The 22182-nt window shown below is 41.2% G+C and overlaps 1 protein-coding gene across 5 annotated transcripts; it reads right to left on the bottom strand.

Annotated features, from left to right (window-relative positions):
• Positions 1-374: 374 nt before the first annotated feature.
• On the bottom strand, positions 375-13211 carry LOC117433333 (dolichyl-diphosphooligosaccharide--protein glycosyltransferase subunit 2-like). Of its 5 annotated transcripts, none has more exons than XM_034908276.2 (18): positions 13095-13211; positions 12384-12574; positions 11779-11874; positions 10577-10752; positions 10043-10118; positions 9414-9548; positions 9055-9231; positions 8548-8666; positions 7942-8047; positions 5921-6012; positions 5324-5438; positions 4586-4780; positions 4303-4389; positions 3863-3958; positions 3630-3705; positions 2906-3035; positions 2022-2117; positions 375-899 (listed from the first exon to the last, which is right to left on the bottom strand). In XM_034908276.2, exons 1-17 carry the CDS (start codon positions 13105-13107, stop codon positions 2066-2068), a joined length of 1932 nt encoding a protein of 643 aa, XP_034764167.2. In that variant the 5' UTR covers positions 13108-13211; the 3' UTR covers positions 375-899; positions 2022-2065. The 5 variants fall into 5 exon arrangements, with proteins under 5 accessions (XP_034764167.2, XP_034764169.2, XP_034764170.2 ...); XM_034908278.2 differs by having other exon boundaries at positions 12384-12571; positions 13095-13199; XM_034908279.2 differs by lacking the exon at positions 13095-13211 and adding an exon at positions 12945-13060 and having other exon boundaries at positions 12384-12571.
• Positions 13212-22182: the final 8971 nt, after the last annotated feature.

The raw sequence follows: 22182 nt of genomic DNA, 5'->3' as shown, positions 1-22182 counted from the left end.
AAAACAAACAAACACACACAAACACCACTTTTTTTTTTTTTTTTTTTTTTTAACACCCCCATTTATTTGTCAAAATCCCTGTGCCATGTGATCCTCCCTGTGCCTCCCTTTAGATTCGGTGAAGGCGCTGTGCTGGTAATGCAGACCTGTCTCCTTGAGCCAGACTTGCCATTCATAATTTAACACCAGTCACAAGGGTGACTGGGCAAGACGATGGCTGGTAAGGGTATCACACAGTGCCCTCTCCCACAGGGCACCCAGACCTCATTCTGCCCCAGCTGATTTCAACCCCTTAACATCCAACCTTGTCAAACGATAGACAGGCATCAATCTTCAATTATCAATTATTTTCGAAGGACTATGCAAGTTTGTTACAGTGGTTTGAAACAGAAAAGGAGACTGTTCTAGATTCACAGAAGCATATTGGAAATGGAGGTGGTGGTAAAGGGTTAAAACGTGTAACACCAATTGATTCAAGCAATGCATTTGAAAGAAAACACACACTAACTGTTCCAATGACTTCTCAAACAGTACTTGCATATGTCAATCATGTTGGTTATCTAATTAATAATTATAGATAAACTCATAAAAGGTACATCAAATATTGCTTAAAGCTTTGTGACATATTTTGATCAAAAGCCAACAAATAACGTAACTTATTGAAGAACTGTATTTTCTGTATTAAATTATTCCTCTGGGACACCAGCGAGCACTGAAAATAAGCACTGCAAGGCTTTTAACAAAAACAGCCGTTCAAATTAACTCTGTACAAAACCAGGTAACATTGCAACCCAAATCCAAAACCAAGACATTGTTTTTTTTTTTGTTGTTTTTAAATAAAAAAAATCTTCAGAGTCTTCCATTGTTTTTGTAGAATTTTTTTTTACTGGCTTCCAATCCTGAAAGCGAACAAAAAAAAAATTAAATTAAACAGGCAAACAAACAAAACAATTGACAACCCAGAGCATGGCAAAACGATTTGAAAACATTTACTAAGTTACTGCAATTACTTCTTTTACTATTTGTTAATTATGCCAACTTCCTATGAATTCCTATTAAAAAAAAAATGAATCATGAGAAATAAATAAAAAACAAGAAAATTAACAAAACTGAAAAAAAAAAAAAAAACATTAGAAACTTTCACAGATATTGAAAGTTACCATGAACCAAACTCATGCAACATCCCACCTTTTCTTTAAAAATACACTCTACAGCATTCAATGAAGACACGATGGTATTTCAAGAGGTGGCGTGGGGCACGGGAGCAGGGAACATGATCGTGTTAAAGAAGTTACAATTGGCACATGCTGTAATATTAAGCCAACATGTTATTAAACATGTTTCATACATTTAAGGAGGTTGGTGCAGGACTCTTTAACCAAGATTCTTATTAGTACTACAATACATTTTGTATTACTATCCAATTTTACTGTAAAGTGTTTTTGCAATATGCATCCATTTTTACATTTTGCATTACAAAACATTAAACCTTGACACAGAACGCATGATGCAACATCAAAAGACACGGAGACAGCACTGTTCCTGGGCTAACGTTCCTCTCCCCTCCCCTAAAACAAAACAGAACGATGCTGGGACCTGACTGCACTGGTAGGGGAGAGATCATTGGTGTTGGCAGCCTTCATCTTAGCCAGGTATGGCTTACACTCATGTGTCAGCATAGCAAACAATGAAACAAGACCACCTGATCCAACGGGGGAGGATAAATAATAATGAGTAGGATATTACTGGGGCACAAAGTCCTCATATTAGGGTTCTCAGTAACACATCTACTTTGAAAGGGCACAAAGTGGAAGACTGTGGCCTCAAGGGGTAGTGTGGAAGATTATAGGGGGAAGCAAACACATACTAGACCTGGAGTGCAGGGGTTAAAATGCTTAACGTTAAGATCTCTAGCCCTCGCTGGAATTTATGATGGGTTGCACATGACAAGCCATGCAGAACGTGGAGGATGAGGGCAGCATGGGGAATGCACAGTTAATTGGGCAATGCCAGCCCCTTACTTGAGACAGGAAGGTTTTGTGTTTAAGAATTAGAAAACAGCTCTCTACCGCAGGCTCCTATACTTTGCCAATCTACTACTCTGCTCTGCAGAGATCCTGGAGAGTAAAAGAGGAGACAGAGAAAGAGAGAAATGATTAAAAGGAGAACAAAGAGCTAAAAAGGGAGCACAGCAGCAAGGCAAATAAAGTCTTTAGAATGATTCATTGAAATAAAAGCTGCTTTTGTTTCATGCCTGATTTTTCATTACCGAAATACCCTACCATAAACGCTCCGTCAGTGTTCTGGGCAAGGCTAGATGAGTCAGGGTAAACCTCAAGGAAGCCCCGCTATCTTTGCCCCTCCTGATTAAACAGGTTAGCAGCACACAAGTACCTGCGATTCCCAGCGGACTGAAACACAGTACTTTGAACGAACACACAGGCCAGGCAAAATTCAGCATCTACTCAGACATGAGGCTGTGAATTGACTGGCATTAGCAAGTCAATGGTGTTTCGCAGGAATAGACGGCATCTCAAGTGCTTATAGTAGAAGATTGCCTAAAGAGCAGATCCTCCCGGGATCGAACATTTACAAAAAAGCAGATCTTTAAAAGTCCCCAGCGTATTTCAAGCGTTAGACTACAATACCAATTCACCCCACACAGGTTCAAAGACTAAGCTCCTTCTACTGCTCTCCACAATGCACTGCTCCCTATATAAATACATTACCCGTCTACTCAACGTGGCTCCTTCGCTTCAGCGAGTTAAAAACAGGAATCCTTATTCAACGCTTCGAAGTCATCTTCACACATCGAGGGAATAGGTCTTTACTAAATTACTGTAAGACACTTCTCCGAAGCACATCAAATAACTAAGAACACTTGATTGAAAGCTGCTGTACATACCTCTTAACTGCTTTCTGGGCTAACATGCGGTTTCCTGCTAAGAAAGTGAGGCTGCCCACAATGGCCAGGTACTTGAGCGTCTGAAACATGTTCAGGTGCGTCCAGTACACATACATGAGCCCCAGCATGGCTGCAAGAAACAGAGAAGCATGCATCACAATGTTTAATGTATCTGAACACTGAAACATTTCACAAGTGAACAGAAAAAAAGGTCAATTCAATAAGGTTTATGCCAACAAGGAAAATGACAATTTAAAAAAGACGCACTATTTTTTTATTTGACATTTATGCAGTATGTATTTTAAATCTGAAGGGCAATTTGACAAGCCCTGTTACTTTGTAACTTGAATCAATTGGAACTGCGCTTCTGCTCTGCTGTGTATGTGCACCACTGTCTTGCAGAACAGAGATCTTGAGAAATCAACACACTGGAAACGCTACTATCCGTTATTATCAAACACACTCCGTGCTTGTTAACAAAATTTCATGTTGACAAATTACAAAGGTTTTCTTAAAAAGGAAAGGAAAAAAAAACTGAATAATGGAAGAGAACATCAACAATTAAAGACTAATGGCTCCAGATAATGAGGTCGGAGGGAGGTCACTAATGCAGTGATTATGTTGCAGTGATGCGATTTCTGCTTTAGCACGTTGATTAATGCCTTTCATTGTAGCCCCTGCATACGAGTGGGTGAATTATGAGGGTAAATTCATTAGCACTTACCAGCGTGTCCCAGGTGGAACAGGAGAGCGCTTGGGGTAATGCTGAAGTTTGAAATGTTGGCACCAAGTTTACACCACTAGAAAAAAAAATTAAAATAAAGAATAAATGATTATATTAAAGCTAATCTGAGCCATCACTTTTTCCTTCAACTCCTCGCACTTTCTTTATACAGTTTTACAGCTCACTTTAGTATTCATGGAGACAGCTCGATAGGTATCACAAACGAGACTCACCAGGATGATCAGCAGCAGGAATGGAGCCAGTACCAGAGCTGTGAATGCATTGGAAACCACAGTCGCTGGCTTCTTCTCAGGTTCTCTGAACAGATGCTACAAAAATAAATGTGTCAGTGTTAGCTTAAGAGCGCACAGCAGACCCTAGCGAGGCAAGCAGGTGTGGAGCCTTGACCCTCAAAAAAATTCAACCGCCCTGGCTGTTTTGTTTAGCCCACTCAAGAGAGAATGGCCCCCCCTCTTCTAGGAAAAAAAAAGTCTTAACTACATCCTACAAGTGCTGCACTACTCCTAAACTCTATCTATTGTCCAGACGTAATCTACATAAATCTACCAAAGCAGAAATATAAAAAAAATAACACAGGAATAAAGTGTTTTGTGAAAGTCAGTTCATGAGGAATCTTTTTTATAAACTGATCATAGCTTGTGAAAGCTGTCACCTGGATCTCTGGTTTGGCAACATAGAGGTTCTTGGACTGCACCACTGAGGGAGCATCTTCATCTGGGAACTTGAGCACAATATCAGCCTAAAAAAAGAGAGAAATCCAGGACTTTAGCACCATGCCACACCTCTTAAATGCAAGGCTGATAATCCATACACTTTAGATTTCAATCAAACTGATGGAACAAACAGAAGAAAAAAAAAAATCAGAAAAAACAGAGGTCCCATTGTGAATACATATATATCTAAAAGAAATCAAAGTTTACAAAAGGTGAACGCACCATGTTCCAGAGGATGGGATTCTCCAGCGTGGCATCCCCGATGATGAGGTGCAGTGCATACGTGCCAGACATTGAATTAAACTCAGATTTCCTCTCTGCAGTATCCAGCTCAAACCTGTACACGTTTTTACTGTCGGGCTCAGCAACAAACACCACCTCCTGGTCCGTCTTTTGATTATACAGGCGCACAAAGGTCTGCAGGGGAAAGGAAAAAATGATATATATATAGATATATGGATATATTCCTGTTATGCTAGGGAGCCCAAACTGACCCATTATCAGGACTACGCTTCTTTCATAATGAAATGCAGGCAGCTATAAACCAAACCTCAATTTCTCCAACTCTGTGATGTAAAATATTTAGCGCAGATTACAATCAGTATTTCCAAACATATCAGCAATCCAAACAGGGTCCGGGGTCCCAGCTTGTTCGGATTAGCAAATCCACTCTATTGGATTGATTTGAACGACAAAGCAATCAGTCCCATTTGCTAGTAATTAACCCTTCCTGGTGACTGGACTTAACTGTGATAAGCTGGGAAGCTCACCTCGTGCAACATGTGCCTGGAACATCTGGCAAGCAGTCAGTGTTTCTTCCAGATACTCAGTTCAACAGACTGTTTCGACAGGGGAAATCTGCACACGGGTGGGTAACGATATGAACTAGGGAATGTGTTTGAACACTGCAGCACTGTTACCCAACACAGCCCTGCAGTATCCCTGGCCCTGGAAGAGTACCTGGTGAGGGGTGAGCTCCACCCCGGTGTTCTCATCCACCAGCTGGAAGGACAAAGCCAAGTTCTGGTGGCTGTCTGCGATCAAGGGGCTCTTTGCCTTCGAGGGGTATTCCACTCTGGAGAAGACATGCAGATTATTGAACCAATGCTTTAGTGCAGGGGTCTCCAACCCTGGTCCTAACTGGGGCGCTCCAGGACCAGGGTTGGAGGCACCTGGATGAGATTCTCCTCGTTAGGCTGTGTTGAAAATTACCATTTTATAAGTTATCCCAGTTTAAAGAACATGCCATATGAAAATAAGTATTTTTACCCTGCTAAATGAAATAAGTCATTCAATATCATTAAAGCACTGAGGAAAATATGACCCAAGGTTCCTGTCCTAAACAATAAAACAATCCGACAAATACAGGGAAATCAGTGGCTGGCTATGACAAGAGCAGTTACAAGACTCACTTATTTCAGGAGACTGTACCAAAACATTTATTATACTACTAATTAAAAACACACACAACAATACGTGACAGTTTGATTGTGATGCGACAGCCTATCAGCCTAACCACCCCCAATGCAGAACTGTGCTGAGAAAGCGTTTACTCACTTGGTGCTTTTTGGTCCAATACTTTGGTCCTTGTCCACTATAGACAGATCCACATTAGTGATGCCAACCTCAGTGGAAACCTTTACTTTGAGCTGAATGAAGAGGAAAAGAAAGAGAGAAAGAGAAATCAGTGAGCTACTATCATCACGGGCCAGGAAGGTGCAGGAGAATGGAGAAGGCTGGATAAGGAAAACGTAACTAATTATCTCAGACAGTCTAGACAGCTGGACCGTGCAAGGTGGTTTATTTGAAGTCCTAAATTAGCTTTTCATAATCAAACCAATTCATCCGGTGGTACCCTTATAGTTTTTAAAATAATCCCTTGCCTTTCCCTAACTGCTTGTCACAGTATTAGTCTCTTATATAGCATAGTATCTCCACAGTTTCAAAGCACAATGAAGTGGAGCATCTGCTTCCTTTCTTACAAAGACTGTGCTTCTTGCTCTTTAAAACACCAAACTACTTGGCAGCAGCTTGGAGCAGGTGAATTGCTGTCGCCATCAATTATTTGCTAGTTTCATATTGTTCAAATTGCATTATTCCTTTGAGAAATGGTGCATTTGCCCTTGCACCTGTTGCTAAGTAGGACCCTATGGGTCGAACAGTTTGAAAGAGGAAGAGAAGGTGCTTGAGCAGTAACTCAGAGGCCATGTGATGTCAGGAAGTGCACAATTACTGCACTAGAAAGCCACAGGCAGCAGCCTCATTACTGTCAGACAATTTGAAACATTAAGACAATTAGCATTGCCGTTTCCAGCTCTCTCACAGAGAAAATAACAAATCTGTGCACGTCAACGACACAATGTAGGCAGCAGCTAATTCCTCTCCTTACCTCAACCTGGAGGGAGTTAAGAGGAGGCTAGCGAGTCCACCTTTACACATCCATGCCCTTTCGCTTACCGTCTGATCTACCTTCACAGACCACAGGAGTCATCCACAACTTCTGACAGCACTTGCTGCTGCCTGGCAATATGTCGCAGTTAGATGAGAGACCTTTTAGATTTCTATTAACAGCTTGTGATTCAAAACCTCGTTGAAGGGCTCCAGAAGAGATCTGCTTTGACTCTTTCAACACTGCATTCATGTCAAACTAGCAGACCAGCAAACCAGACTAAGATACTCACATTTATATCCATCTTTACTTCTTTTATAAAAAAAAAAATAAAAAAAAATTTATAGTGACTCTACGGAGCAGCGTACACCAAAATACAAGGTCTTGAGTGGGGCTTTTATAAGGTTAAAAAGTGGAAGCAGTGTAGTGATGTTATTAGACTGGACTTTGTAAAGCTGCAATAAAACCCCAAAAACAAGTAGACCAGCAAAAAGCAATCCTTGACATCTTAAAAAGACACGATGAGCAGTTTGCAGGTTTTAAACACAGCTGAATAATAGCAGCAATAATAATAATAATAATAATAACAACAACACAAAGCCAAAGTAACAGCCATTACCATCAAAATATGATCTTACGGGCCCCGTTTAATGTGCGAGGTTAGCCTGGGCATACTTAACCACTCCAGTGCAGTGACATTACAGCGAGACTCAGCATACATCAACTTAATAAAAATCTAAAAGCCCTTATTTCCATTAGCAGCCTGTGATGCAACTGCACCACATTACATATCAGTGGAGTGTCTCATTCAACCTAGACATACATAATGGTGATGGAAGCCGACAGGAGCTCTGATGTTTTCATTGCTTGACAATTACGACAACTTGTTGACATATTTGGGATGACAATCTAAAATGACAACAGTGGCAAATGCATCAATTTGACGTGAGCAATAGTGACAGCTTTGGAAATATATTGAGAGAATCTAAATAGTGTAGATTCCTCCGTGCAACACTGATGGGTCTGTATTTTAAGAGTAGACCCCTTCATTCCCATGTCTTTTACTGCGTGCTCACTCAGCCTGCACCATAACTGCTTTACTTTCCATTCTGGATACTGGTGCCTGAATATAAAACACATGGCAATTGCTGGGATGGTTTAGGGTGTTTGTGTATCACAGGACACTCACCTCCACACTGCTCCCAATGAAGCGAGCGTCTCCAGCCACTGCCACTGCGAAGTCATAGTAGCCACTTGCTGGCTTGCTGTCGAGGAAGTTCAGCTCAAAAACCTCTCTGGGAATGAAATAAAGAGGGGAGAATGGAATTTCAGCAATAGCTTTCTTGACGATGCATGGATAAAAGGGTTGGGGGGTAGGTGCTGAGTGTGCATGCAAAGCAAGTGCAGCGTAGCTCGTGTTTATGAGAAGGTTTCTGAAGCTTGCAAAAATGCAATGGTTTTTCTCAATCTGGGGGATGGACTAGACCAACGACATTATTATTTTAAAGCTTGCTTCAAGGGCTTTCCACCAAAATACAATCAGAGCCACTGACGCAAGGGGTCGTGCAAACCCTGTGAACGACTCAAGCATCAAACTACACTGAGAAAAGAGAAGCCCCCTAACAGTTAACAATACGAGCTGTTAGTTCTGTGCAGCATATATCTTGGTGACCCGGAGTGATTTTACAACACACTCAAAACAAATGACCAAGTTACATCCCATAAACTACTGCAGCTGCAACCTAGAGACAATGGGACAGGAATGGAGGTAGTTGCCGGGCGGCAGGGTGCTCACTCTCGGAGTGTGAAGGAAGCCTGCTTCAGGACCACGTTCTTGGAGGAGACTGAGCGGGCCGATTCGACCACCACACTGGCAGAGGGAAGGGGCCTGGACAGCACGTTGGTCACCTGGATCTGCAGAGATACAGAGAGGTCAAAAGTGAAACGACCTGTGACGAGAGCAGGGAGCAAAGACCCCCTCAGATACAATTTCCTGGAGATGCCTGGGATCGTACAGCAAGGTTATCAGTTACGTTTATCCTGCAGGGCCTGGGGAAGAGACAGATAGAGTTCTGTGACCTTGTGTGAGAGCAGAGCAGGAGCACCTGATCTTAACCCAATACAGGTCTTATGGGGCCAGCTCAGCCAACGTCTTTGGTCATCCCTTACTTTTATTACAATAAATATGGATGTGTATACGACTGTATTAAAAACAGCAATCAGAATGTGAAGGCTATATAAGCGTGAATGTCGAGGACTGTAAGGATATGAAGCGGGGTGCATGGGATGGAGCTGAACGTACCTTTAGGGTGGGCTGTCTGTGTGAGACGGTGGCCGGGCCCTGTGTCCCCACGATCACGGGGATGTGGAAGCGGTTGTCTGAGAGCGCGGAGGCAGCACTGGCTATGCTGAACGCCTCCGCCAGGGAGGTCCAAGCCTTCTTACTGAACACAGAGTTCACTAGCTGCACAACTTGGTCCTGAGACACAGGGAGACAGGGGGAAGGGAGGATACACACAGCGAGATCTCAGCAAGAGTTGAGGAAGCATTTCTACAGCACAGAATACAGGGACCAGACACTGAGCATGCACTGGAATCCCGTATAACACATCATTTTGTAATTGTGTTTAAAAAAAAAAAAAAAACATGAGGAAGAGGTACCTCTTTCAGGGGTGGCTCCATGCCCACATGGTCTGACAGTCCGTACGCCGCGGTGACAAACAGGGCAGTGGCCTCCAGCCCTTCCTCGAACTGGAGGTAAACTCCACCCAGATCGTCCAGCCGGGCAGCCAGGTCCTGTGGGAAAGGATGAAGACAGGGGTTAGGGACGCACAAAAAAAAAACAACCAAAAAACATTGCTTTATTTGAAGGCTATGATTAAGAAATGCTGTTATATCTCCCTCTAACCAGAGTCCAATCCAAGATCAGCAAACAGATAAACTGACTGCTTTCAACTTGAAGCTCTACCAGGTAATTCAAGGGTTTTGAGCATGACAGCTTACAAATCTCTGACATATATATAAATTATTTTTTTACTTTTCAAAATTCCTGACATTCATAAAGAGTTATTTAAGTTGACAGGAGTTCACCATACAAAAAAAGACAAGGGCATGAGTAATTCGAAACAGAGTAATTCGTTGCCGCAGGGACGATTACAACAGCAAACTGTTATTTTTCTGACTCCCACATTGTAAACTACAGGGTCACGAGGTGGGCTTCCAGGAAACACACTGATTCAGAGCAGTGGGGACGGGCACGGGGACGTCCCGAGAAGGAATCAGACACCCACCTCAATCTCCTCGAGAATCCTGCTGAGATCAGCCTGCTGGGACAGCCGGGACGCAGTCTGCAACGCAACGATAATCCTGCAGGGGGAATTCAGAGAATAAGCTCTTCCATTAAACCAGGAAAAGAAACACCATCATGCAACTGTTTGCACACATCACTGATCTCAAGCTCTGTTGTAGCTCAGCAAGGGAAAAAAGTGTTTTTCGTACAGATAACATTGTATTTAATTACTGTAAAACCTCAGGAGCCATACTGTATTGTCGAAGGACTTATTCCACTCTTGTATAAACTTTTTGAAAGGAGAAATGTTACAAGATGAGAAAGATCAACCTGCGAGTGCTTACAGAGGCCTTGTGTTACATACATTATATATATTTAGCTATTTGGTTCCAGTTTCATACAGAATAAAATACATTTTTCTCTTTTTAAAAAACAGGGTTAAAGACTGGAGTAAACGCTTTGGACCCAGGTAATGAAGGAAGTATAATTATAAGGAGACTGTATCTATAAAAACAGATAAAGAAAGTTAACCTACGCCATGACGTTGTCCTCCTTGGTGATGCGGGCAGCCAGAGCGCTCACCACCTCCTGGGAAGCAAGTGGAAGCCCGAGGGAGCCGAGCGCTCCAACAGCATGGTGGATCTGAGACACAGATGAGTCCTCGCTCACCACGGCCAGGAGCAGGTCACGGGTCTCATTGGAGACGGGGATCTGGAAACAACAACAAGCTCACTGGGGATTCGCAGGACACAAGAACCAAGAATCGGCATTCCCACCACACAAGAAATATGACTCCCACTGCATAGCTGTGCGATCCATTCCTGGTTTTAAGATGGATTTAATAAGACACGCCGGAGCTTGTTACCTATACACTGTGGCTAATCAAGCTTGTAGTAAAACCTGGAATGGGTGAAACTGCTATGCAATAAGAGTCTTATTTCCATCCCTGCAGCTTGGTTGGAATCTCAGCTTACTGGCAATTAGCTTTGGAGGAGCAAAGGATTCAACTCAATAAGACATGTGAAAGTGTAGCAGACCACTTGTGATGAGAGTGGACACTAGTCTGACAGCTTTAAAAACAACTTAGGATGCACTTGAAACTCTAAAGCAGTAACCCTGTGAGGAGATGCTAAATCCTCGTATCTTATGAAGGGTCGAGTCTTCACAAAGGGTTTCACAGAACCGCTGTGTTCTTTATTATTATTATTATGTTTATTTAGCAGACGCCTTTATCCAAGGCGACTTACAGAGACTAGGGTATGTGAACTATGCATCAGCTGCAGAGTCACTTACAACAATGTCTCACCCGAAAGACGGCGCACAAGGAGGTTAAGTGACTTGCTCAGGGTCACACAATGAGTCAGTGGCTGAGGTGGGATTTGAACCGAGGACCTCCTGGTTACAAGCCCTTTTCTTTAACCACTGGACCACACAGCCTCCTTTTAATGGAATGAGTCACAAGCAGATAGCAGGGGTGTGCTTTTACACAGCAAATTAACACCACTGCAGAGTAACGCTAAGAGGTAGCTGGTCATCCAGCAAAAATGAACTCTTGAAGAGAAATCACCCTAATGATACAATTCAAATATTCTGTCAAGGCAGGACTAATTAACGAATTGAGTGCGGTTACAACCTTGTTAAACATAGACAGCTTGTCACAGAAATAACAGGCACATGAGAACGGATCAGACTCGGTTTGATTTAACATAAAAGCAAACCCCGGGCTACTCCACTCACCTCACAGTCTGAAAGGGCCTGGCTCGCCTCTGCAGCGAAGAACAGGGAATCAATACTGGTGGGGTCGTGATGGGATTTCAGGAACTGGCAGGCAGCCTGCAAAGTGATAAGAAAGAAAGCATGAGCTTAGATCATGGGAAACAGAGAAGTGTGCACTGTGAAAAACATGCATGCTCCCTAATCTGTCAGGACATAACTATACTTTCCTTGGTCCCAGTCCAATGTTACTGCAGCAGAATAATATGCCAATACAATGTCACCTCCTTGTGGACAGTGTTTCCATTTGTTTGTCAAATAGATTTGACTACATTGTATTTGCATTTGTGTAAAATACAATACAGTAAGACTGTGAAGCATCGAGTAGTAATACTAAAATGGCAATCACAGCTAACTACATTTAAACAGTCTAGTAATAACAACCGCAGGAAATGAGGCATGTGATCGTTTCTGGAAATCGACACTTAGCCTAAAAAAACAGTACTTTGAGTACATTTTCAAAACAGTGGGCTGTTGAATAGGGCAGATGCACACTTTGTCAGAAAGTACTTAAACCAGGATCTAAAATGAAGGTAAGGAAGGTGTGGTTTCCTTTTTGTCTTATGTACCTTCTCGTCAGACACTCGTGCCCCCAGCTTGCTCAACCCCACAATGGTGTAATAGGCAGACTCCAAGTCTTCCAGAGGCTGGTTCAGGAAGGCTTTCAGTCTGGTCACATCTGCACTGGACAGGTGGTGGGAGGGTGTGAGGGCCTGAGCACAGAGCACCAGGGCCAGGAGGAAGAGAGAGATTAAACCTGCTGAAAACAAGGGGACAGGTTAACATCTTCCTGCAGCTCCGGGTAATGACCGGACGCAGCTCTCTGATTTATCGATACGTGTACTTCTTCAGCTCCGGATCTGCACACATCCAATTGTGTGCATATTATTAGAAACATATTATATTATTACAATAGCACTCGCAATATTATTATTTATTTCTTAGCAGACGCGATATCTAGAATTGAAACATGTATATGTCGCTGTGTTTATATTCATGTTCGTGCCGCACACATTATTCGTGAATGTTGTATCCTGTTTTAATTTTGCACAATTGTAGAACCAAGGTAAGATTTTATTTTATTTATTTTTTTTGATTTTCACTTCGGATTGTTTCTAGGCTGTTCTTACCTTCTCTCGCCATTAGTCAATATCCACTTACTGTACCACGTGTGCGGCTCTAATGTTAGTGTGTCAAAGCAGTATTATGGTGCATTTCTCGTTGTTTCTATTTAATTTTCTCAGTTTTATTCCGACAATATCTCCCCCTCAATCACTTACCGGGATGCGCCATGTCTCCGAGTGCAGCGTCACCACGGCCTGCTGGAGTACTTCCGGGACTATGAGGCTATACCACTTCAATCAAGAAGGGGTACAGGTTGTGAAGTCAGGGGACAGATACGCGTCAGTTCCCAAAAAAACAAATTCTAAATCTGCAGTGACGTTTAGAAAATAACTTCATTTAAATGTGTGGTATTAAAAAGCAAATGATATGACCATTTTAAACAGGTCAATGTTTGTTAGGACGTGTACACACCTGTAATAACATATTGGACTGCACAGCCCTGCATAATCAATGACACTTTTCAAAGCATTGCACGTGTAGCGTTGATGAACAAAAAAGCGCTTCACGTTTGGTTTGGTTTTGTTGTTTTTTTAAGGAAAATTATGTTTCATTTTCCAAAAAAAAAAGGTAAACATCATACATGTTTGAAATATTCCTGGATTGGAAAGTGGGCTGGGCTAATAAAGATGTGTCCCTTTGTGATTGGGCTGTTCTTTCTGTCAGTCATGTAAGAGTCGCTTCCGTCCCGCCCACGTGTAGTACAGTAGCAGCGCGGCATGGCAGCTGCTATTGAATGAATTTGCATTGCTTCAGATTACACGTTTTCCATTCAGTACGCTCTACTGGTAGTTAGACCTTTGACGCACATCGATCGGGTAATCTACAAGTGTGGTCGTTTTTGGATCAGTGAATATATTTCATTTGCGCGCTTCTCTTTTTAATCATTTAACCCTATATCGACAAATGCTGTTTTCTCACATTTATCCACTATCAGAAAATGTTCCAGTGAAATAAATGTTCTTGTGTTTGTTATGCGTATGTTGTTCCAAGTAGGGATGTGACCTGTCCGTGCTTTCCCTGGATCGCCCCGGTTTTGAGGAAGGTGTCCCAGGAATTGAATATGCCTTCCCGGGACACTAAATGTGAGCACCATAAACCGAGCGCACGTTGCGTAAATCAGGATACAATATTACTACAGTAGGCACTTACTGTGAATTGGTTTGGCAGCACTACAGTAGTGATATTATCAATGTTTCCTATTGGATGAATAGAGGGTTTGTAAAGAGAGTTTAAACTTTTAACCCCTTCCGTTCGGAGATTTGAACCTCAGAGGCGGCAACCCGAGTTCCAGGAACTAACACAGCAATGTATATCAAGCCACGGTATAGTAGTCACTTTGCAAATAATAATAATAAAACATATTATTATTATTTGCTTTCTTTGTATCACAATACCCTAAAAAAATCCGTTAACCTACATCCCCCTAAACAGGCATATATCTGCCATTGTGGTGAAGTGTACTGCCCTCTGGTGGACAGAGTACTGAACTACAGTATACTCCAACGAGTTTTAATGGAGTCAAAATACTGCATTAGCTTATGTGGTGTTGTAGCTAGTGCTGGGAACCTTTTGATTTGATCTTGGCCAAATACAGCTATTGTAACACTGTGAACATATTATAATTAGATGAATCACATAGGTGGTATGTTTCGAGAAACAGTGCTTACAAAATTGAGCAGATTTTAATTTTAATTTAATTGTGACTTTTGACCTCACTGCTTCCTGAATTACAGGAAATAGAAATGCTCCTGTGCCTTTTCACTTGCATTCCATCCTACCTGTTCTATGGGTCAGGTGGGATGCTGTTATCTGTAACACAGGAAGCAGGTTGAGTGAGGAGAGCAGACCATGTCGTTGAATGTTGAGACAGGATAAAGTGGGCTACACGAAGTCAAAGTGAAAACACAGACTGAAAAACAAAACCGCCAAGCGACATGTGAGAATGGTAATATGCTAATCAGAGGTAACACAATGGTTTGAAATCTACGCTCTTTCATCCTCCCTCTGTTCTCCGCCAAACAGCTATTGCATTTTGTTGTGTGTGTAAAATGTGCATTGATGATGTCATGTCTGAACAAGACTGCAGGTTCGGATCAGTTCTACCTACATACCCTGCATTAAAGAAAAACACAGCCCTCATACTGCAAAGAAAGTGTATTAACAAGTGAACGAATATCTAGAGTAAAGAAGACTATAGCGTGAGTAATAAGTTACTGCAGATGGGTGAATATAACTTGTGATTGTAACTGATCATATTATTTGTATAGGTCCTCTTCACAAAGCATTTTATAGTACAGACCCCTGATAGTCCAAGATTGTGCTAATCAGGGTCTGTGAAACCAGCCAGTAAAAAAAAAAAAAAATCAGTTTCAGTGGATTCAATTGATTGCACACATCTTTTCTAGCCTGTTGTAAAAAAATAGTTTCATGATTATCAAACATTATTAATTCCCACAACAAATCTCTAAAAGAACGTGTGAATTTTGTGAATAGAGCCCTATATATTACTTTAGCACCTGACCATATTTTAAATTCTACCTCCCTTTTTTGATTTCCTCCTTTACAATACCTTGCGTGTGTGTGTGTGTGCGCGTGTGTGTGTGTGTGTGAGTCTTGTACCATATTTTGAAGTTCCTATCAGTACCAACTTCCTGTGTGAAACTGCAGAGTTCTCTCATTCTGTTCACACTCAGTGTCTGATGTGGCCGGTGAGTCATCCCTGGAGTGTAAAGCACACACACACACACACACACACACACACACACAAACGTTATAGTCAGCTTGTTTGTGACTGTACTGCTGGCTCGTAGCACACTGAGCTTGTGTAACACGGGTATTAATTCTGAATGTAGCACTTGGTAATGTAACACACTTGTCATACTTTCCAGCCCGACAGTAAAATAGCGTTACATCTGCGAACCCTGTGGCTTGTTTCACCGCAGTCACCTGACCTCCTCACTTTGTACTTTTCAGCAAGCGACAGATTTTTTTGGGGGGAGAATTGTGAACTCTTAAATAATAAGTGGTTTTTAATTTGAACTGAAATGTCAAATATATGACTTTTGCCATGTAGTTTGAATGTACTCTAAGGCTTATCAGCTGGGTAGAGGTTGATCAGATCCCCCCTTAGTTTAATATGCTGTTTAATACGTTGCTTGTGCAATAAATAATGTCACCAAACTGCACCCAGTGCTGCTCTTTTATTTACCCAGAAACCTCCGCTGTTGTTGCAGTTCTTGCTGATAATTAAAGACAAGACAAGCAGCAGATTGGCGGGGGTTTTACTGACCAGTCTTGTCCCCCCCTTTGCATTCCCCAGCCGAAGCTGAGGTTAGCTGTGCAGATATTATCTGCCTGTTACAGCGACAGCATTCACACCTTCAATGAATCGAATTGAACACACCTTGCAATCCGAGCAGAGATCTGCTAACAGTGTGTAAGAAATACATCAGTAACCAATACTGCATAGATCCCATGTGCTATGCCTTACATCCACTAGCGTGTTGCATAGGGACAGGTCAGTGGTGTACCACATTAATAGTCCTGTTCTTGTAAGCTCTTCAAATAGGAAACTTAGTTCCTAATCTTCTTTGAACAACACTAATCCACACAGCGGTGAGTGTATTTGCAGTCTTTAATAAGAAATTGTTAAGGATGATATACGGGTTCTGCAGAAACTAAATTTAACCAAAAATAATAATAGCAAACAGACGCCATAAGGCAACAACCATATTTAGGTCAGTGAAATGTTTTCCCACATGAGTGCAGAAGGTGAAATTGAACTGAAAAGGGGATTCACATGGTTTAAATGTTACCACTAGACCTATCATCAGAGAAGCCGATGACTCAAAAGCAAACTGCAGTCGTCCTTGCCTGAGGAGTGCAAGCATCAGTGTCAGCTACGGCTGCTTCGTTTACTCTGATTTATTCTGTTCTCAAATCTGCAGAAGAAAAGCTTGTGATTGGCTGGGCAATGGGGCAGTCTTCTGGCTGACCAATCACAGCAGATCTCAGGCGATAGCCGAGGTTAGGCCGCAGCTGCACGAGCAATTAGAATTGTCAATTCTAGTTGACAGCAAAGAATGTGCAACTGAATTGCTGTTTCCAAATGTGCCACACGCACACTGGACCACTGACAGTTAAACCCGCTACCCATCAAGTGATCTGTAAAAGAAAGGGGAGATACACTTTCTGTGCAGTAAAATGTTGTTTATTTCAGATCTCAGTTATGCATCGGTGTCCTTTGTGTATCGTTCTGATACAGTCGTTCATAGAATGTGTTTTGTGAATGAATACGAACATGTAATGCAGGTACTGACCCTATGGCATGCAGAGATGTGAGTGAGCATGTTAACCCTTGTGTCCAATACAGGTCATGGCTTGAATTCCAATCAATACACGGTCATGAAATCAGTCTGCGTTACCCAATTCATAAATAAGGAAGAAGAAGAAACTGCTTCTCCATCGATCTCCACCCTCCTTTTCAAACTCTGGCATTAACAAACAAAACAGAACAGATTGTGATATAAAAGCACAAAACACGCAGCCAGAAAACTGAAAGTGGGTGTTTGGTGATTAATATGAAAACCATATGTAAACGAGAGCCAATAATAATGCGTTGAGACGTGGAGCAGGGTTTTTTTGGTAACACTTTACATGGTGTCTCTAATTACTGTGTATTTACATAGCAGTTACTTAATAAATGCATGTGTACTTACACATCATTACAATGATATTATGCATCGTTACAAAGTAGTTGATGTGTTTTACAAAAATAAATTGTATTAATGGTTATTACAAAGAATAATAATTATGTATAACTAAAGCACATTAATCACTTTTTTTTTGGGTGTTCTTAACCTTTTTCCTCCTACTCAATTTCCTCTTACTTATTAACCTCTATTCCAGTTTCTTTGAAATGTGTGTGTGTGGTTTGTGAGCGTAGGATCTCCTTACAAACGGCATATTTTTTTTTTAAAAATGATACTTTATATATTGTATTTTTTTGTGTGTGTATTCATAAGACGCTACTTCAAGAAAAAAAAATATAAATACACACTGAAACAGAAAAGTACATGGCAAAAAATGAAAAGGTTGTTTAGTCTGTAACACAAGAGATCTGTTTGTTTCTTTCAGACTTCAATACAGTTTTGCAATAGTGCCAGAGCATAAAGAAGTCCTGAAACAGCTTGTTGTGGTCAGTTGTTGAGGCAGACGCTTTCAAGACAGATCCACCAGACTAGATGACGCTCATTGTCCTGTCGTTGTGTCGGCCTGGTGTGCTGTCTTCTATGATAATGAAATTCTAAGAGTGGCACATTCGTTCTTCTCAGAGCGCTGGGATCCTCACTACTTGTAGGACTTTGTAGTTGTGAGTAGGTGTGTGTGTGTGTGTGTGTGCGTGTGTGTGTGTGTGTGTGTGTGTGTGTGTGTGTTATGGAAGGCCATCTGGGTCAAACACGCACTATTTAGTACGTGTTTCAAATATTTAGTACACAGATTGATTTGGACCAATCACAATCCATAAAATACCACGTGTTTTAAATAAATGGAAGTGAACTACGCATTTTCTACATAAGAGCTGGTCATTTGTACTATTTTATTTAAACTCATTGGTTCTCATTTCATTTTCAGTGATCTGATTAGATCATGTACTAAATATCTGAAACACGTACTAAATAATGTGCTTTTGACCCAGGTGGTCTTCCATAGCTTTTTGACCCAGGTGGTCTTCCATAGCTTTTTGACCCAGGTGGTCTTCCATAGTTTTTTGACCCGGATGGTCTTCCTTAGTTTTTTGACCCAGATGGTCTTCCATAGTTTTTTGACCAAGGTGGTCTTCCATAGTTTTTTGACCCAAGTGGTCTTCCATAGTTTTTTGACTCGGATGGTCTTCCATAGTTTTTTGACCCAGGTGGCCTTCCATAGCTGTTTGACCCAGGTGGTCTTCCATAGTTTTTTGACCCAGGTGGTCTTCCATAGTTTTTTGACCCAGGTGGCCTTCCATAGTGTGTTAGTTACCCGTCGTAGCCGACATCATCTGGATTACTGAGTCGCTACATGCAATTACTGACAGAGACCACAAGTGGGAGCATGTCCACGATCTCCAGCTAAGCAGTTTCAGACCACAGAGCCCACATTGTACCCTGTAAAGACCCTGATGAAGACTTCTCATCAGAAGGCTGGTCTAGATCACTCATGAAGCTTCACTGGCGGCCCCTCACGCACTCTGCTCAGTGCTGATACAGTGGCCTTCAGTCTCACACACTGTCGTTATTGCTGTATTGCTCACAAAGCTTCAGGCACTGTCATTTCAGAAGGAATTTCTACAGTGTGGGTAGTGTCCTCTGGGTCTTGACTGCCAGGAGTCGAAGGGCGGAAGTTATTGATAGTGTTTTGTGTCAGTTTTGCATGGTTCACTTCCAGTGACCTTCAGATTTGTATCTCGTTTTGTACAAACCCTGCTCCTCCTGTTAGAAATCAAGAACTGCAAGGTCCTGATAAAAGCACACTTGACTGGACGTCAAATAAGACGCTTACAGAGCATGAGGTTCATTATTACTAGCGCTGCCTTTTTACTGTTTCAACGTGACAGTCGCAAACAGCTTCCAGAAGACTTCTGAAAGCATATTTAACACAAACCAATATATTGGATTCCAATTCTGACACGCAGCAGGGTTTCCTGGATCTGTAGTTGTCAAAGGAAGGGTTTCACCTGTTAGTGTTATTTCTGGTGATAGTCAAAGAACCTTCTATCCTGTCGTCACCTCTGCTTGTTTCAGGCTTACTCTTAATCTTGTGATATTAACACAAGCTCCCGTCAGCCAGCAGCTTGGGGTTGTAAGTTAACCTGCATCGATTTATATCGGGAATCAAACTTTTGTTTAAAATGTTATTATTTTATTTCTTTGTGTGTCTGTCTGAGCTGAGAGTCAGCCCTTAATTAAATAGCAGCATGATATTTGTCAGTGTGAATCATACAAGTCTGAAATGCGTGTTTTGATAGCTAGATTGGGGATTCACAGTTGTTAGTCATTTAGAAACTGCTTTTAAAACATAAATCAAATATTATATTTACAGTGCTTGCCTTTACTGTGGATCTCAATGTGTGTGTGATTTAGCTCACACAGCTTTCTGAAGGTCTATTATTATTATTATTATTATTATTATTATTATTATTATTATTATTATTGCTGTAAAGGTTCAATACAGTTTAGTTTAATGCTGCAAAAGTTTAAACAATCAAACAGAAATAAAAAATCCTCAACCTTTAACTGAAAAATGACCTGTTTCGCATTGATCTTGCATCAATTTGAATTCTACATTTTGAATGCATTGTTATCCTAGTACCTTGAGTGCAAACCGCTGTCATTGAATGACGTATGTAAAATACATGCTTTATCCAGAATGCTGAGTCTGTTAGTATGTTTAAATCTAAGCTCAAAACATATCTCTTCTGGTCTTCTGTTTATTTTGTATTTTGTACATGAAATATAAATGAAATTGGTATGGGATTGCAAAACAAAACATGTATCTGCAAACAAAGCCTTCAGATAGTGTGTGGCATGGTTCAGTTCTGTACCACTGCAGAATAAGGGCCTGTTATAACCCATACCGGTTAGAATCTAGAAATGTGTTATAAAGCATGTTTTTATAGTAATAACAATATTGAAACAACGGATGCCATCTCAGCTGAGCTTGGATTAATCTAACACACATTCAGCACAAGCTAGAGTGGCCTTTGTCACTAACGTGAAACATTATATCATAAATAGTGTCAGTGTTGCAGTATATTGGTGTGATATTTTTAGTTTGTGTTAATTTGGAGTGTATTGGTGTGAAACTAAAGAGACTACGCCGAGATCAGACTGTTTTTCGAGATGACTGACAGTCGCACTTTGTTATTGTAGTTATACATTTGAAACCACAAGAGAGGTTAGAAAGCATTGTGGCAATTCTCGTTTCTGGTCTTACCTCAGTGCCCCATCTCCCTAAATGTCAAATATTAGCAGTTTCTGGAAGCTCCTAACCTCCACAACCCAGCTCTTAAATAGCTGTAACAATTCTTAAGCTATGGCTCAGAGAATATGTGTGGGTAGCACCGAGAGCTCTGACTCAAAACGCACCCGAAGTCTACTTTATCAGATGTGAGTAGGCTGTTAATGAGAGCCAGATGGTTTAATTTGCTTCTTACAAATGTCACACCACTGCTAAATATGTGGTGTTATGAAGATTACACACCCTACATCTTTCACAGGCCAATAAATAACACTTTTATTATTGTCAGTATTAGCACTTAGAAGAAAATACAACCTGGCCCTCTCGGCTCACTCATTGGGTTTGTGTTCTAGATATATATATATGTGTGTGTGTGCGTGTGTGCGTGTGTGTGTGTGTGTGTGTATGAAACAAAAGCTGCAACTGTTCTTTATTAGAGTTTACTTAAAGCACTAAAAGGTTGTCCAATGTTTTTTTATAATCATTTTACAATTCAAATATTTTTTGTACTTATAATTTTTTTTTTTTTTTTGCACCTATATGATTCAGCCATCATTAGTTCAATATATAATGTTATAAAAACCAGAGCAGCGGGTGAGTATTTCATCTTTTTGTTTGTTAGCTCACATTAAACTAGCACAGAGAGCTCAGGTACATTTTGACTATGCAGGTCAGGGGAACTTCAATATTCATGAGGTGGGCGGTGTGTTCTAGAACAGTGCTACAACGCATGCTGTTATGTGTACTGTTAACTGCCTCTTACCAGTTCCTTCTGATCTAATGTTCCTATCTTCAATGTTCCTGTTCTAGAATGCACAGTGTGTATCTCACCTCACCTGCATGTTGAAATTGAACCTGGATGCATTGTTAATAAACTTCCAAAGAGGCCCTATCATCACGGTTTCTGCTAACGAAAGAGTTGTCACTGTTGTTCAAACAAAGCTAACTTTATCTGTTGAGTGTTAATATCATAAGGGCATTAAAGGTTGTTTAAATGGTCAATCAGAATGCACTATTTACATCTGTTTAATGACTAATTACCACTGATCTTTCTCACCGTTTCTTCTTCTTTTCGGAGCGATGACCTAAGTGGTACGTTTGCATGCTTCTTGCAAAGCTCTTAAAGGTTATGACTGAGGTGAGACACCGTTCTGCTGATTTGCATGTAAGAGGGGAACAGGGTCTGAGATGGAGCTTTTGTTTTGTGGGATCAAGATATTATCAAGATAGCACCTCAAATGCAAA

The sequence above is a fragment of the Acipenser ruthenus genome, chromosome 18, assembly GCF_902713425.1.
Source record: "Acipenser ruthenus chromosome 18, fAciRut3.2 maternal haplotype, whole genome shotgun sequence".
Taxonomy (NCBI): Eukaryota; Metazoa; Chordata; class Actinopteri; order Acipenseriformes; family Acipenseridae; genus Acipenser; species Acipenser ruthenus.
This window is presented reverse-complemented; position numbering and strand designations above follow the sequence as displayed.